Source organism: Protopterus annectens, chromosome 3.part0 (genome assembly GCF_019279795.1).
Source record: "Protopterus annectens isolate FY-2018-M chromosome 3.part0, PAN1.0, whole genome shotgun sequence".
NCBI classification, from domain to species: Eukaryota; Metazoa; Chordata; order Ceratodontiformes; family Protopteridae; genus Protopterus; species Protopterus annectens.
Genome location: NC_056731.1, coordinates 116380655 through 116399201, shown reverse-complemented (window position 1 = coordinate 116399201; position 18547 = coordinate 116380655). Strand labels below are relative to the sequence as shown.

The 18547-nt window shown below is 37.2% G+C and overlaps 1 protein-coding gene across 2 annotated transcripts in view; it reads right to left on the bottom strand.

Moving 5' to 3' along the window:
• Positions 1–18547, bottom strand: part of MRC1 (mannose receptor C-type 1) — a 1874292-nt gene that overhangs the window by 819550 nt on the left and 1036195 nt on the right. For both annotated transcript variants that reach the window (XM_044064625.1, XM_044064626.1), the window contains exon 18: positions 13496–13560. In XM_044064625.1, coding sequence (XP_043920560.1) covers positions 13496–13560 — 65 coding nt within the window. The remainder of the gene's footprint in view (positions 1–13495; positions 13561–18547) is intronic.

The window sequence follows — 18547 nt, the reverse complement described above, 5'->3', positions numbered from 1 at the left end:
TCTAATTTGACTGGGCCATGATATAAAATAAAATAGCTTCACATTTAATGTGATTAAAATATTACAGTTAACTAGTTAAGGGATGTTACCCAGGTACATATATGGATATAATATGGCTATATTATTCAGTCATCCTCTGGTAACCGGCTTAATTCAGTTTAGGGTTTTGAGAGAGTTGGAGTCTGTCCTGCTACTCAGTGGGTGCAAAGCACTGGAACTAATCCCCTTCCTAGCTGCCAACCTACTGACCCACTACAAGTCAACCATCTGCACTCAGTCGTACATGGAATGCATACTCATGAGCAATCTGGTAGTTCATCAGTTCACCTACGGCATGTCTTTGAGATGTAAGATGATAAACTGACACGGAGAACCAAGATGTGTCAGGCAGCAGCACAAATTGCTCTACCACTGTCTATCAGAATATCACTTATTACTATAAAATACATTATTAAAAGTTGTTAAAATTTCATCAGTTTATGCACAAGCAGAATATTTTTCTTCAGCTGGCCTGGAAAAAATAGAAAGGATTCATTGCCTTAGAAATGGTCAGTTTCTATCTATTTTCCTTCTTTGATTATTTCATTAGTTTTAAAAGATTATTAAAATATGCGCGCTTGCTTTCGAACCGAGCACCCCTCAACATGTAAATTATATGATGTTTATCTTTATGCATTCACACAAACTGCTAACCTTTACAGTGAAATCATTTATGAAGTTCTCTTACAAACCTAAAAGATAGGAGAAAGGAAAAGTTTAATCCGGGGAAAAAAATCAGCGATGTTTCTATGCAGTTATAAAAGCATGCATGATAAAACGTGTTATGCCTATAAGGCTTGCTTTGTAGAAAATACTACCTGGCAGTTAGCAAAGAGGGATAAGGAACTTAGTCTAAAAATAACTGTGTTCTACCTCAGTTAACAAATACCAATAAGTAACAGGTTACAGTTCTTGACAGTTCCTACTTTGGATACTTCTTTCCAAATACACACTAAACTTAGGCCAGCAAACAGAGGCAAACATACTTCTTAACCTCTTAATCCAAGAATTCTAGACAAAGACAAAAGCAATAGGGACACAAAAGGCCCACAAATCAGGGAGATATTTTAAATATTGCTTTTACAAACAATAAGAAAGGTGACAGAATAAATGTTTTGCGTTACTGTGGATTTTTTCTGAAGGATATGAAGTCTGAAACTCAAATGTCTGCCATTATTTAGTGACTTCAATTGACATTAATTTGCCAGAAAACCACACATTTTATGAGGAAAAGACCAAAAATGTGAGGCAGAAATTGGACAATCTGTGAAACCCTGAACAGTTGCAAGGTCTGCAAAACAAAAGAGGCTGAGTAGGACTTTTAATTTTCTTGGTAGCCAGTAACACTAATTAGCTTTGTTTTTAAAGTGCAGTCTATCTTTTTAATGCAACATCTTTTGTAGATTTCCATCTTCCTGTCAAACACTTTCCCACTGCTGCGACAAGAACCCACAGCTGAGTACAATCAAGAGCACCAGAACCATAGGATGAGGGGTAAGGAGCAACCTCTCCACTTTCACAGCTAGACCATCTTGTCACTTGGGGAAAGAGCTAAAAATTAAGACTGATCCAGGTACTAAGTGAGATAGATTACAGGGGAGGGGGGAGTTCACCCTGGCCACAGTATCTTTAAGGAGGACCCATGCATGCATTGCATGCCAACGCAGATTAACACACCTACACACACGCGGAATTTAACCTAACTGTTCCATTGGTTGAGTGCGGTAAGTGTGTTAGCTAGTGCCTCATCATATCCGAGTGTTTCTAATGTTTAAGGATAGTTTCCACCCCCTGAGTTTTTGCTGATCATTGCTGCTTCATGTCCAAGTGTTTCCAGCTTTTAAAGAGAGTTTTCTAGCCCCTGAGTGTTTGCTGCTTGCTGCCAAGAGGGGTAAGGAGAATTTTTGTTGGTTTCCAAGTCTCTGATCATTGCTGCTAGAGTCATGTTGTTGCCCAAGTGTTTTGCTGCCCAAGTTCTGTGTTTTCCAGTCATGGTGTGTGTGTAGAGTCGTGCTGTTGCCCACGTTTTGTGTATGTGTGTGTGTATGTGCTGTGTGAGTAGAGTTGTGCTGTTGCTCAAGTTCTGTGTGTGTAGAGTTGTGCTTTTACTCAAGTTCTGTGTGTGTAGAGTCATGCTGTTGCCAAAGTTCTGTGTGTGTGTAGAGTCATGCTGTTGCCGAAGGTGTGTGCGTAGAGTCATGCTGTTGCCGAAGGTGTGTGCGTAGAGTCATGCTGTTGCCCAAGGTGTGTGTGTGTGTGTGTGTGTGTGTGTGTGTGTGTGTGTGTGTGTGTGTGTGTGTAAAATGCCCAGGTTAGTGGTTAGTGTTACTCAGATTCAAGCCCTGTACCTTCAGTACAAGAAACAAGAACTTGAATTATCTACCCATACCATCACTTGTGATTCAAGGAGTTGAGTCCATAGCTCTCAACTTGTGATTCAAGGAGCTGAGTCCATAGCTCTCAACTTGTGATTCAAGGAGCTGAGTGCATAGCTCTCAACTGTCCAGGCTTTCATAGAATATTTGGATCATACTTTTGGTCTGTTCCTCTTAAAATGTGTGGTTTTCTGTCAAATCAGTGAGAACTGAATTCATTAAATAATGATAGCCCTTTAAGTTTCAGTCTTCCTAACTTTCAGGAAACACTTGGTAATGCAAAACATTCTAGCAACTTTTTAAAATTATACAAGCAATGTTTAAAAGGTGTCCCTGGTTTTGGGCCTCCACCCCCCCCCCAAAAAAAAATAAATACATTTTGGCTTTTTCCAGATTTCTTGTGCTGCGAAATTGAGAGATTTAGTTGTGTCAAGTGGATTTTACAAGGAGCTGAGAGCTTCAGGGGAACATAAGTTTATGTCAAGTCTGTTTGCATTGTTAGTAGTACAAAAGACAGTATACTTGCTTTTGATGCAGACAGCTGTGGGTTTAATCCCACACTATGTAGATGGATTGCTGATGCTGTACTGTGTTGTACTTGCAGTCCTGTGACTGTCCTCCTTTGGAGGAGTTACCTAGTAACTATGAACCTGTTAGCAGTTTGCCATCCATTCCCTGCTGCCATATTACTAGCTTATTTTTTTTATGTCACATAGGCAATTTATTCTTCAAAAGCAACATGCACTTTATCTGTAGATGAAACAATGAAATATAAAGTTGTTTGCTAGCAGCAACCTCTTCATTAGTTACAGATCCATTCAATGTGAAATTATTTAGATGACATTTACTTCTGCAGAGATTTTGCATATTTACTGATATTGGTGGATTATAATGACAGAGGTTTGAATGGCCTTTTATGGTTGAAAATTTCTGAAATGGGTAGTTTTGTCATTATTGGTTCATGCATTTTGTTTCATTGCTTACTAGAAGAACTAGAAGACTGTTCAAAACTACACATTTAAAAGTCATTGTAACAAGTGGTGCTGTTTTATACAAGGAATATAATTTAATACAATCAGGAAGGTGAACCAAAGCACACATACATGTATGCATGGCCCTAAAAATGTGTAATGAGCCTATGGTTTGAAAACAGCCCAGAGGTAATCTTAGTCCTCCACTGGCCAGATGCAAAATTAATGTGGGTTTACATGCTGTTTCAATGAATGTGCGTTTCAAGGGCAAAGAAGTTTACTGCTCATGCTAAGTCTGTTTTCATTGCAAGACTGTATTGTTTGTTTAGCAAATGGCTCGGTGTTTGTGCTATTTTATTTCAATTTCTATAATCATTGTAAAAGTAAATAAGAAAACAGTATATATGCTGACGGGTTTGAACAGTGTTTATGTTAACTGAGAAGAAATAGCCAAGTAATGCCACACTGGAGTGACTGGGGAGGGGGCTACTGCTGGAACGGTAGGTGCTTGCTGCAGGAGGGGCTGCTCTGGGGAGGCCCAATCTATTATCCTGCCTAGGGCCCTAGTTAACCTTGATCCAGCTCTGGTATTTTGCACTGTTATATACTATAAATGATCAGAAGTTGGAATGAAACCACAAAGTGCCACTTGTAAAAAATAAGCTCTTTCATTCTGTTTGACAAAAGAAAGCACTTATTTTTTACAACTGACACTTTGCTGTTTCCTTCCAACTTCTGATAGTTTATGGTTTTCACTGTTATTTAATAATTAATAACAGTCATATTGCTGAACATGTCAGTGCACTTCTGTGGATTGTGGACTTCTACTGAAGTGGGAGCAGCCCACGCAGGTATATTCTGAGCAGTCATTTATGAGATGATGAGGATGATATAAATACTTAAGTGAGGCAAGAAACTGGAATAACTTTGCTGTTACTGTGTTTTCAGAAGTTAATACAGTTTCTTCCTTGCCTTAACTCATTTTTTTCATTAATGCAAGCTGGCCTCACTTTTATTAGATTTTTTAAAGGCATGGCAGAAACATTAATTTATTTAAAAGAACAAAAAAGTATGTGACTTTTATTCTGCTTATAAAAAGTTATTAAAGCTTCTTTCCTGATGGCCTTCAGTTAGGTTATTTATTATTATTGTTATTTTTCAAGCTGCCCAGTTTTGGTTGCACTTTTTTTATTTAATTGAACAAATAAAAAATGCAGCAGGTTGAGCTTGAACATGTTAAACAGCTTTTGCTAACAGTTCTTATTTAAACTTCAAAACCTCATAGCTCAAGGGATAAAGCCAAACACTTAATGGGTTAGGATAAAGATCTGAGGTTCAGAATCAGGGTCAGATTTTAAATATAACATTGTTAAAAAAAAGTAAAACAAAGACTAACTGAGTAGTGTAATATTTTAATCATGAGAACAAAGCTTTCAGGTTAAGCAACCTTCATAAATATTGATGAAGGGTGTTTAACCTGAAAGCTTTGTTCTCATGATTAAAATATTACGCGACTCAGTTCGTTTTTGTTTTACTATGTTTTTTTGTCAGAATTGTGTTTTACCTAAATCTGTGATTGTCTTGCTGCCAAATATAACATTGTTCTCGTATGCTTTGTTCCTAGAATAACAGGTTTTGCATTAGTCTGCATTTTCTAAAGGATATGAGGTCTAGAAGTCTGAAACTCAAGTGTCAATCATTATTTAAGTTTTGCCATCCTCATAAATTTGTTAGAAAATCACACATATTATCAGAAACAGACCAAAAATATGACACAAAATCAGGGACAGTCAAACATATGCTTTGATCTCTCAACCTCTTAGGGCAAGAATCAGGAGAAAGGCTCAAAATCATGGGCAAATTTTAAGCTTTACTCATGTCACCAAAGCAATGAATGAAGGTAAAACAGTTCACACCACATTACCTTGACCTGGCCAAGCCTTTTGATACAATCCCCTACTCAGTTGTAGTACAAAAGATGAATAATGTAGGAGCTAACACTTGCATCACTAGCTGGATTGCCAACTTGCTCACAGGATCCAGGAGATCAAAATAGGGGAAGAGACAAGTCACCACTGGCGTCCCCCAGGGTTTGGTGCTGAGACTTTCTGTTTGGCATACCCATCTCAAAAATAAAAGGAAATACCAAAGGGCTTTGGCTGACATGACTGAAAGCTATGAGCAGTTATTGAATCCCCAAATGACTTAACCATCATACAGGAAGCTTTGTCCCAAACAATAACTTGGATCTAAGGATAGGTAATAGAAAATGTACTCCAGGATTGCTCCTCCTACCACTAATGGATAGGGGGAGTTCCTAAATGCTGCATCCCTTAAATGGGTCCCCTCAAATTATCTATAGTATGATCACATTTATTCTCACTAGGGATAATATACGATTATCAGCCATGGGATAGGTAAGACCAATCAGGAAATGTTAATTCAAGCACCTAAAGGGAAAAAGGGAAATTGTCTAAGCTTAAAATGTCCTCCAAGTGAACCTATATTGTGGTAGCAAATAGTTTTTAAAAATTGCCCATTTTAGATCACTAAGTGCCCCTCTCACTCTCCACCCCCCCCCCCCCAGCCTTCAACAGTTTCCAGTGCTTCGGAGTACAATGCTTAATTCTACACATGACGGATTGTGCCTTAGACAACAATTGTTTTGGGAGTATAAATCTGCAAAAATCATATACTAGAGATATAAAATGCAGTCACAGCATGTATATATTCCACCCTGGCATCTCCATCATCTGCAGTTAGTTGGTTAGGGAAACAGTTAAACCAAGCAAGAGGTGGCAAGGAATATTCTGTAATAATTTCTGGGTGATGGTGAGACACAAGGAGATGTTGATGCTTATTGGAAATATTTTTTAAAAGCAATAGGTTGGTCAAAGCCAAACCCCATAAAGAGAGTGATGTTATACCATAAAAAAGATGGTGGACCGGGTTTAAAAATCTGACTGCTCATTTAGCTTCCCTGCACCTATGTAATATTTTAAGTAGAAATATTAAAATTAATTGCACAAGTGTTTTTTTTTCTGGGGGAAATGTACTGAGATTTGGAAGATTTTGGAGGAAGGCAAAAATGGAAAAAAGTGGATAGTATAGAAATTGAAATGCATGCTGACAAAATTAAGATGTGAAAAATATAGTTTAACGATATAAGTACAGAGAGACAAAAAACAGTATGGAGATATAATGGAGAGATTTTTATTTCATTAAAATAAGGAATGGATATAATTACAAACTAAAAAAGGAGACAGGAGCTATTTAAAATGGTCAAATAATTATAATACATTTTGGGAAGACTGATGTTAAGGAAATGACATGTAAAACATCAAATAAAATATAAAAAGATGAAAGAATGTGTAAGTTATATTAAGTGTAGGAAACAACAGAATGTGCTTTGTTGGAATGTGCTAAAATTCAAGAGATTTCTAAAAAGTTAGTGCAGAATTTAAATATAATCATTTCAAAACTTGAATATTGAAATGATAATTCATTGTTTATATCCTGAAAATACATCACATCAGAGGAATAAGATGGACAAAATAGTAATGAGTGTTATTTGGATTATATGGACCAGCAGATGTGAAGAAATGTTTAATAAACTGCAGGACAGTGATCGGGTGACATGTAAAATGACTAGTCAGTTATAGACAAATGGGTGGAAAGTGTAATGAATAGGAACACAGCAGCAATACTAGGCAAGCAATGATAAGAACCATAAGAGGGCTAGCAATCTAAACCTACAAGTAGACACACTTAAAAGATCCGTCCACCCTTTACAAGTCTTAATAGTGCTCATTTCCTAACTCAAGTAGGGCCATACATGGTAACCCTGATGAACATCTGTCATCCAGATGGGCCTTAAAATCAGCCAAAGTAGTACCTTCCTTGACTTATAGCAGTAACATATTTCATATACTGTAGATGTGTTGAGTTACAACCTTGTCCCTCCAGTGAGTTTGTTGGTGTAAATTTGCAGAAGTTGGAACGTGTGCAAGAAAATTAAGAAATGTTGACAAAGGGAGGTTAGTCAAGACTCCAGAGGGAATAAGAGAGACTATGGTGGCATATTACAAGAAGTTATACAACCAAGACATAAGAACAGAGAATAGGGGCAGAGAAAAAAAATCTACTTAACAGAACTGCACTTCCATAAATAACTGATTAGAACAAAAAGATCTTAATGGCGCATTTGTGAGGCAGTAACAGTACAGAAGGTGGAGCAGACACCAAAAACAAATGATATCCAATGGAGATCTGAAAAAGAAGGAAGGAGAAAGCATTGTGGATTTGGTGGAAATTATTTGAAGACATCCTGCAAGGAGCAGACACTCCCTCTTCATGACGTGGGGCAGTGTCGGTCATTATACTATCATGATGTGGGGCAGTGTTGGTCATTATACCACAGAAGGACAAAGTTCCATCAGATCTGGCTTGTACAGACATCATATCTGGTTTGTATAGACCTAGTTTTGTTACTAAACCACAGTCATAAGATATGTATGTCTAGAATAGCTAAAAGAGTGGCTAGGGTAAAACAGAGAATAGTAGCACAAGAGCAATATGGCTTCATGGGGTAGACATTGCTCATACAACAAGATGCATATTTAAACAAGAAAAGGCTGACAATTATGAGTTTAGATGTAGAAAAGGACTTTAACAGTGTTATATGGTGATTTATGTCAGATACTTCTGAAGAATTTGGGTTCCTAGTAGACTGGGCAGGCAGTATATTTTATATATATATATATATATATATATATATATATATATATATATATATATATGTTTAATGTGGTTTTAAAGTGTTTAGGGGGTATTTTGGATATCATAGACCTCTCTGAGGTACAGGACAAGGTTACCCCATTTCCTCATTCCTGTCTGATCTCTATTTGAAGCTGTCGTAAAAAGAATTAGGTAACCTATCCTGGAAGGGTTAACTAGGGGAATATACAAAAGAAGGCCGCACTGTTTGCAGATGATATACTTTTCTATATCAAAAATCCAGAGATGGACAAAATGATCCTATTCAAGGAACTGCATCTGTTTAGTATCTTGGCAGGATACAATGTTAAGATGTCAAAAACAAAACTGTAATAGCAAACTATGCCCCCCATTTCAAATGGTAAAAACATACCCATACCTTGGGGTCAAGGGAGTCTGGGTAAAGTGAGATATCCAACCAGAAGCAAAGGAAATGTGGGAAGATACAGCTGTTACTATAATTAGCAAATTAAGGAAATGGAAAATAATACACATGGAGGAAGACAGTAAGAAATTGGCAGTAAAAAGTTTATTGTATATCTAGTGCTGTATGTAAATCAAGCATAATGGTATCAGCTAGAGGACCAGATTTGGAAACAAATCATTAAGGAGTTGGAATAATTTCACCTGGAAAATAAAAGAGGGAGAGAGAGAGAGAGAGAGCAAGATAGACAGAGAGAGGATGAAAAGGTACTAGTTGTTATTCTACATAGAAAAAGGAGGGCTGGGTATGCTAAATATGGAACTCTTTCACAAAGCAGTTCAACTGAGGCTTCTTTACTGACTGCAAATCATACCTCTCAACTGTATAGATTTTTGCAGAATGTTCAAATTTTTGCCTCATATTTTTGGTCTGTTCCTCATAAAAATTGTGTTTCTTTGGCAAATCACTGGGATGATCGAAGGATTCAGGTCACTAAAGAATGACATGCATTTGAGTTTCTGCCTTCATATCATTCAGAAAATGCATGCTAACACAAATCCCATTATTCTAGAAACTTTCTAAGTTTATAAGAGCAATGTTTAAAATGTGTCCCTATTTTTGGGCCTTTGTACCCCCATTACGTCAGGCTTTGTCCAGATTTCCTGCACTAAAAGATTGAGAGGTATGCTGCAAATTCAGAATTACAAGGCTAAGATTGAAATAGATGGTAATCTGCTAAAAAAGGGATTGTCTCACACAACAACCTTTCCAGGTGTGGGGAGGACTCAATGAAGTGATGGGGATGATAAGTTTAGGACCCATACCCAGCAAGGCTGGGGAAATCTACTAGAAGTAAAGGAGGTTATACCCTAAATCAGTACTGCACTCCCAATAGTATACTTATTAGATAAGGCACCTAAAAGGGAGAGGATATGGATAAGACCTCAGATATCCAGAGGTGGAAAATAAAAATCCAAGAGCTTGGGAGAAATGTTTAAGGGTAGTGCAGATAAAAACATAATGGAATTAAAAGCATAATTTAACTTACAGGAAGGGATTATACAAATTATACTGGTCTGATATTGGAATGGAGAGACATTATGGGGAATAGTATCAATGTAAAGAAGTCCACCATAATAAGCTTTATTATAGAAACTAGGACTGCATTAGTAACCTTGAAGAGAGTGCTGGGATGGCCATACAAGGTTATATGGGAGCTAACAAATTAAGCATACATAAAGGTGAAACGTGGATGGAGTTTAGACCCTTGGTATACCCCAGATCATGTTATGATGCTAGCAAACAGCATTGGCCTCTAGTACACAACAAAATCAAGGACATTTAGGATGTTTGCATGGATGTGTCTGCACAGATACTATTATGCCTAAGAAAGCAGGATGATGTCACAGGCCTCTGAAATGGGCTGCAAATTTGAGGAGGGAAACGAGGCTGTAGGTAACATACATTTTAGGACAAGGAGGAACTGTTTCAACTCATACCAGACTTAGAAAGATTAATAAATGCAATTGCTGGCTCATGTTAACGTTTTACTGAGGAGCTGTTTCCATTACATTGGTCTAAGGAAAAGAAATCAGGGTTAAGAAAGTTTCTGTTGAGGCAAAGCTGAAGCTGCAAACCTGCTTTGATTGTACAGATTGGAGTGTCTTTAAAGAGTCTACTGATAACTTGCATGAACTGGCAGACAGAGTAACATCTTATGTTAGCTTCTGTGAAGACATGTGTCCACTAAGACCTGGTTAAAATTTAACAGCAAACCTTGGTTTACTGCTAAACTTAAGCATCTTTGTCAAGCCAAGGAAGATGCCTATAGAAGTGGGGATAGAACACTTTTTAGACAGGCAAGAAACACACTGACAAAAGAAGTCAAAGTGCCTAAAAAAACTATTCTGAAAATCTGAAAAAACAGTTTTTAGCCAATGATCCTGCATCAGTGTGGAAAGGTCTACAAAACATTACAAACTACAGGAAACCACCCCCCTACTCTGCAGCTAATTACCAGCTGGCTAATGACTTGAATGCTTTTTACTGCAGGTTTGATAAGCCTGAAGCTACAAATGACACTGCCCCAAGCTCTGTCAGTGTTCAGGCGTATACGACTCTCTCTTCCACACATTCTCACATTCAACCAGCATAAATTATTTCTGAAGAGGATGTGTGTCATTTTTTTTTTAAAGACAACAAATAAAGAAAGCAGCTGGTCCAGATGAGGTTTCACCCTCATATTTAAAATCCTGTGTTGATCAACTGGTTCCTGTTTTTATTCAGATTTTTAATAAATCATTAGAGCTGTGTGAAGTTCCCTTATGTTTCAAACAAGCCACAATCATTCCAGTGCTTAAAAAATTCAGTATAACAGGACTGAATGACTACAGGTGTGTTGCTTTGATATTGGTGGTCATGAAGGCTTTTGAGAGGCTGGTATTAGCTCACTTGAAAGATATTACAGCTCCTTCACTGATCCCCTTCAGTTTGCTTACTGACAGAACAAGTCAGTGGATGATGCAGTTAATATGGGCCTGCACTATATATTTCAACATCTTGACAACCCAGGGACATATGCAAGGATTCTAGTCATGAACTCCAACTCTGCATTTAATACAATAATTCTGGAACTTCTTCACTTGAAACTCTCACAGCTTTCCATTCCTGCTTCCACCTGTCAATGGATCACCAATTTTCTAAAAAATAGGAAACAGCAGGTGAAACCGGAGAAATTTACATCTAGTTATCACACGATAGATACAGGTGTCCTCCAGGGATGTGTGCTCCACCACTGCAATTCTCCCTCTACACTAATGACTGCACTTCTAAGGACCCCTCTATCAAACTTATTAAATACACGAACAATACAACTATCATTGGGCCCATCGGGAATGGTGATGAGTCTGCATACAGATGAGAGGTTGAGCAGCTGGCGCTTTGGTGTAGTCGGAATAATTTGGAGCTGAGCACTCTTAAAACTGTGGAGAGGACAGTGGACTTTATGAGTGGTACTACTATATTATCCCCCACTTTATATTTAATAGTGCTGCATCCATTGTAGAATCCTTCAAGTTTTTGGGATCTATAATTTCCCGGGACTTGAAGTGGGAGACCAACATAGGGTCCATCATAAAAAAGGCACAACAATGAATGTACTTTCTGCGACTGCTGAAGAATTCAACCTCCCACGGGAACTGTTGCTTCAGTTCTAAACAACAGTCATTGAGTCTGTTCTCAGCTTATCCATAGCAGTGTGGTTTGGATCTCTGTTTAATCATGACAAAAATAGGTTACACTGAATAGTCAGGTCTGCCGAAAATATAATTGGTGCTAGTTTGCCCTCCTTACAGGACCTGTACTATTTCAGAGTCATGAAAAGGGCAGGGAAAATCATCACCGACCCTTCACATCCAGGCCACCATCTTTTTCAACTATTACCATCAGCCAGGAGTTATAGAATAATACACACCAAAACAAGCAGATATAACATTTTTCCCACAGGCCATCAAGTTCATAAACAGTTAACTCAGGTTATTAGGCTGGGGTATTCTTTTTCCTAAGCCTCCGAGTATTCTGCAGTATTGTTTTACAAATTGTTAATACTTGTTTCTTTCAGAGTATATTTCGGTATTTCTTGCAATGAGTTGCACTTTGCACCATGTACATATATGTATATGTATATGTAAGTATATTTACATTTTTTTGTCTTGTTCTTAATAGTATCATATATGTCGTTTATGTAACTCATACTTGGAGAGTCATTAAAACCGGAGTCAAATTCCTTGTATGTGCCATACTTGGTCAATAAATGTGATCCTGATTCTGATGAGTATTATTGGTAGCAATTGTTACAAAGAAAGCTATAATTAAAAAATGGAAAGCCGGAGATAAAAGAAGTCAGTGATGAGGGAGATAAGGGACGCTGAGATGAGCTCTAGGAATAAAGGAACAAACAGACTCTTGTCTAACAATGTAGGAAGTATATCAGGAAACAAAAGAAGAGGGGAGAAGCTGCAGAATATAATAAAACATCCGTGAAGAATTATATTGGGTATGGAAACACCTAAAGAAACCTGGAGGCTAGTAATGTGATTCAATGAGTGGGATAAATAGGGTGGTTATCACTCCCTGAATTCCTCTACAGTTTGTATGGTATTTATTTATATTATGTGTATTTTTTGCTGTTTGAATCATGTCAGTATATGTATAATAAATTGAATGCTGAGTTGTAAATAGGGATTGCATGTTAAAATATAGGGGCAATGTTTAATAATTATTTTGCTAAAGGTAAAAAAAAATGTATAGGCTTTGGATAAGCAGACTACATTGAGTGTGTGTGATAAATATCCATCTCATTATGTAGGGATTGACTGGTTCACTTGTATAATCCTATTGTAAGGTATATATAAAAGACTATTTAATGGACGAAAATGTTGCACTGGGTAAATTTAAAAGAGCTCTATGCAAAATGATTGCACTTTAAAAAAAAAAGTACTTTTAACAATAATTCTGTCTCTCTCTTTCTCTCTCTCCCTCTCTCTATCTATGCTACCTACCGCTCCAGTTATAGGAATGATTAGCAAAACTGCATTAAACAGCACAGAAGGATCAATTCAGACATAGGATCCGCACAAATACTACTAAGAAAGAATAACCCGTTGTTGCTGACCTTGGCAATTAAGCCCACAACAAAGCATAGGACGTTTACACTTCTGCGACTGCAGCCACAAGTTTAGGGAACTGTAAAATATATTTTATTTTTCATAACTTAAGCTTCATGTAAATACAACAGAAATTTTAGTGCCCTGCTACTAAAAACAGTTACACGTACTTATGGGCATCTGACACATCTGTTTTCCACATGGCACTACATTTTACAAGACTGTTTTACAAAGCCAGATACATACCTGAATGTTCCATCAAGTCCTAAAATGAGTCCAATATAGAAGTTATTAATTTCACTCTTTGCAATCTATAAAATGAAGTAAACAGCTGTGTTACATATGGCCAATTATTTTTACATGCACATCAGCAATATGTAGAATGAGAATAAATAAATTCATAAAACTAATTTGTATCTACACTGATCTAGCTGTGTTGGCAGACATGCTGGAAATCCTTTCTACCCCACAGTTAAACACAATTTTCGTTGAAAACAAAACCAGGAACATATATTGCATTTTAACACCCCTAAGGCTGCATATTACTAATTTTTATGTATCCATCAGCAATATTTTTAAAAGTCAAGTCTAGGCTACATGCACTAAGAGGTATAAAGCAGAGTTAACTCTAAAACACAGCCTAGGTCAGATACACTAATACAATGAAATGCTCTCACTGTCTTAAACAGTACAATATATTTGTATATAATGCAAATGTCCTCAATATTCCCTGGTAATATTCACAGCTTGCCCTTTGCCAGGGTTATCTTACAGACTGTAATTAATCAGATAACCTAAAAAGAAATCATGGACTAGGATAGATGAAAAACTAATTTCAACTGATCATTAAAAGATAGCAATAGCATTGATTATAATGTCATAAAGTTGTTTATTACTAGGAATATTTTCCATATGTTTTTTAACTTTTATTTACCTATTATTTTAGTCTTTGGTGAGGCAGTTGTAAAGTAGTAAACACATTTAAACAGGTAAGTAAGTATAAATAAACAATTTTAATAGTGCTAGAAAACCTGCAGCACAAGTTTTGCTCAGTGCAGGACACAAAATAGAAAACTTAAACAATCACATTTAAAAATAAAACATCAGATTAGACTTTTCTTCCAATACAACTAGGAAGAATAACATTTTAAAGATGTATATCAAAAAACATAAAGATTTAGATTACTGTACTTATACTTCCTGCAATCCTTCAGTTTGAGCCTGACATTTTAGATGTAACTCTAAATTCCAGTTCACAAATCCCTGTTAATACACTGACACACAGACACACACACACACACACACACACACACACACACACACACACACACACACACACAAATATACATATGCATATGTATGAGTATATGTGCCTTTCACACACACACACACACACACACACACACACACACACCTGCACGTGTGTGTGTGTGTGTGTGTGTGTGTGTGTGTGTGTGTGTGTGTGTGTGTGTGTGTGTGTGTGTGTGTGTGTGTGTGTGTGTGTGTGTGTGTGTGTGCGCATGTGTGTGTGTATGTGTGTGCAATAAAATACAGTTTTATAGGAAGTGATTGATTGCTTGCTTGTAATTGGAGGAAACTCATAAAACTAAATCAGGAGACCAAGGGCCATAAAAATGCAGTTAAAAGGCTCTTCAAAGAGATAGCTGACCAGAGCTGGGAAAACACTCATAAGTACACAGATATGAAACTGCTCCACTGCATCTGTGGAGAGGAGTCTGAATGTGGAAAATCTTTCTGGCTGGATCCCTATCAGGTACAAAGTGTTAGCATTAACTCTGTCTCTCTATTATGTAAATACGTTTCTAGTAATATGTCAAGAGGCATTTGGACTGGCAGAGAAAATTAATGAAGTTACCTGGAAAATAAGGCAAAAATAGAAGGAGAAAATCAGAGATGATGTATTATTTCCTAAATGTATTATGACCATGGAGGTAAGAGGAAGCTTCTGTATTCAGCCTGGAAGCTGTTAGTGACACAAAGTAGTATAATACCCTCTATCCCTGTTGTCCAAATGGTTAAATATTATCTAAGGTCCAGAAGCAAGAAGTAAAAGAGTGTTTACTGAGGGAAAAAAAAGTATTTTTATGAGCTATGTGATAGGATAGATTTAATATTGTGTCATGTTGATACTATGCCAGGTAGAATGTGAACCCAAAACCACACAGGGTACCAGCATTCCAAAGAATACCAATAAGTGAGGATGTGAAAAAAAGGTAAAGCTAGGAATTATTGAGGAGTCCTAAAGTGAATGGAACAGTTCAGATGTGTTAGTGCCTAAGCCAAATTGGTAAATAAGATTTTGTAATGATTTCCAAAAAATGGATGACATGCCGAATCTGACACTTATCCAATGTCCAGAGTGGATGAGCTCACATAGAAGCTAAGTAAAGCAAGGATTTGACCACACGAGATGTTACCAGGGAATGCTGGCAAGGGACTTCTGGTATGTGACTATGTGACAGTGCAGTGAACAGCTTATTGTAAGAGCGCCAAACTGAGGGATAAACAACTTGCAAAAATATGGTGCTTAGAAAATACTATTAAATAGCCACTACCAGTGAGAAGAACATGTCTGCCATGAGATTGTGTAAAGGAAGAAAAGTGGCTAATGACAGGGAACTGGGGCATAACAAGTTAGTAGAAAATAATTCGGGCAGAAGAAAATGGAAAACATCTTGAAGAATATAGCAAGACGGAAGTTGTGGCTGAGGAATCAACAAGATCATTAGAATGAAAAAATAGACAAAATTCATGCAGACAATGCAATAGCATTGATTATAATGTCATAAAGTTGTTTATTACTGGGAATATTTTCCATATGTTTTTTAACTTTTATTTCCCTATTATTTTAGTCTTTGGTGAGGCAGTTGTAAAGTAGTAAACACATTTAAACAGGTAAGTAAGTATAAATAAACAATTTTAATAGTGCTAGAAAACCTGCAGCACAAGTTTTGCTCAGTGCAGGACACAAAATAGACAACTTAAACAATCACATTCAAAAATAAAACATCAGATTAGACTTTTCTTCCAATACAACTAGGAAGAATAACATTTTATAGATGTATATCAAAAAACATAAAGATTTAGATGACTGTACTCAGGAACTTTGTATACTTCCTGCAATCCTTCAGTTTGAGCCTGACATTTTAGATGTAACTCTAAATTCCAGTTCACAAATCCCTGTTAATACACCAACACACACACACACACACACACACACACACACACACACACACACACACACAAACACACACCCCCCACACACACAAATATACATATGCATATGTATGAGTATATGTGCCTTTCACACACACACACACACACACACACACACACACACACACACACACCTGCATGTGTGTGTGTGTGTGTGTGTGTGTGTGTGTGTGTGTGTGTGTGTGTGTGTGTGTGTGTGTGTGTGTGTGTGTGTGTGTGTGTGTGTGTGTGTGTGCAATAAAATACAGTTTTATAGGAAGTGATTGATTGCTTGCTTGTAATTGGAGGAAACTCATAAAACTAAATCAGGAGACCAAGGGCCATAAAAATGCAGTTAAAAGGCTCTTCAAAGAGATAGCTGACCAGAGCTGGGAAAACACTCATAAGTACACAGATATGAAACTGCTCCACTGCATCTGTGGAGAGGAGTCTGAATGTGGAAAATCTTTCTGGCTGGATCCCTATCAGGTACAAAGTGTTAGCATTAACTCTGTCTCTCTATTATGTAAATACGTTTCTAGTAATATGTCAAGAGGCATTTGGGCTGACAGAGAAAATTAATGAAGTTACCTGGAAAATAAGGCAAAAATAGAAGGAGAAAATCAGAGATGATGTATTATTTCCTAAATGTATTATGACCATGGAGGTAAGAGGAAGCTTCTGTATTCAGCCTGGAAGCTCTTAGTGACACAAAGTAGTATAATACCCTCTATCCCTGTTGTCCAAATGGTTAAATATTATCTAAGGTCCAGAAGCAAGAAGTAAAAGAGTGTTTACTGAGGGAAAAAAAAGTATTTTTATGAGCTATGTGATAGGATAGATTTAATATTGTGTCATGTTGAAACTATGCCAGGTAGAATGTGAACCCAAAACCACACAGGGTACCAGCATTCCAAAGAATACCAATAAGTGAGGATGTGAAAAAAAGGTAAAGCTAGGAATTATTGAGGAGTCCTAAAGTGAATGGAACAGTTCAGATGTGCTAGTGCCTAAGCCAAATTGCTAAATAAGATTTTGTAATGATTTCCAAAAAATGGATGACATGCCAAATCTGACACTTATCCAATGTCCAGAGTGGATGAGCTCATATAGAAGCTAAGTAAAGCAAGGATTTGACCACACGAGATGTTACCAGGGAATGCTGGCAAGGGACTTCTGGTATGTGACTATGTGACAGTGCAGTGAACAGCTTATTGTAAGAGCTCCAAGCTGAGGGATAAACAACTTGCAAAAATATGGTGCTTAGAAAATACTATTGAGAAGAACATGTCTGCCAGGAGATTGTGTAAAGGAAGAAAAGTGGCTAATGACAGGGAACTGGGGCATAACAAGTTAGTAGAAAATAATTCAGGCAGAAGAAAATGGAAAACATCTTGAAGAATATAGCAAGACGGAAGTTGTGGCTGAGGAATCAACAAGATCATTAGAATGAAAAAATAGACAAAATTCATGCAGACGTTTTTAAGATCAGAGGGACTTTTAACATACTACACTGCAAATAATAATACGAAAATCTGTGAAATAGAAGAGACATTGTTAAAGTACTCAGATTAACTAAAAGTGCTCCAGACACCAGAGGTAGAAATAAAGGCAACATAGAATATAAAATAAAATGTAAAGAACTGTCTCGTAAGCTGACACAACTGGGGGACAGGTCCTGATGAGAGAACCTGAGATTTATGGCAGTCCTGGAAAGACTGAAAGGAATGTATTCATCAGTGGAATATTATTCCCTTAAACAACACAAAGATGTAGAGAATGACAGGGTCACTGTACCAGAAGAAAGACAAAGGAAAAATCTTAGGCCAATAATAGTTAAACTGCAGTCTTATGACCGTGACAGTGTCAGAGCTAGCCACTTGAAGATGCAAAACCATGTCAGGTCTAGCCATCTAATACTGTAAAAATTGGCTCTAGGTGATTTGCTAGTGTGTAGACTAATATCATCAAAAATGGACATAGGTACTTGCCAATGATAAGTGGGTTAAAGACCCAGCATACTCTGACCTATGCCAGGGATGCATGCAAATGGGGAATGGGTCTTTGTGCCTTATTGGCCAG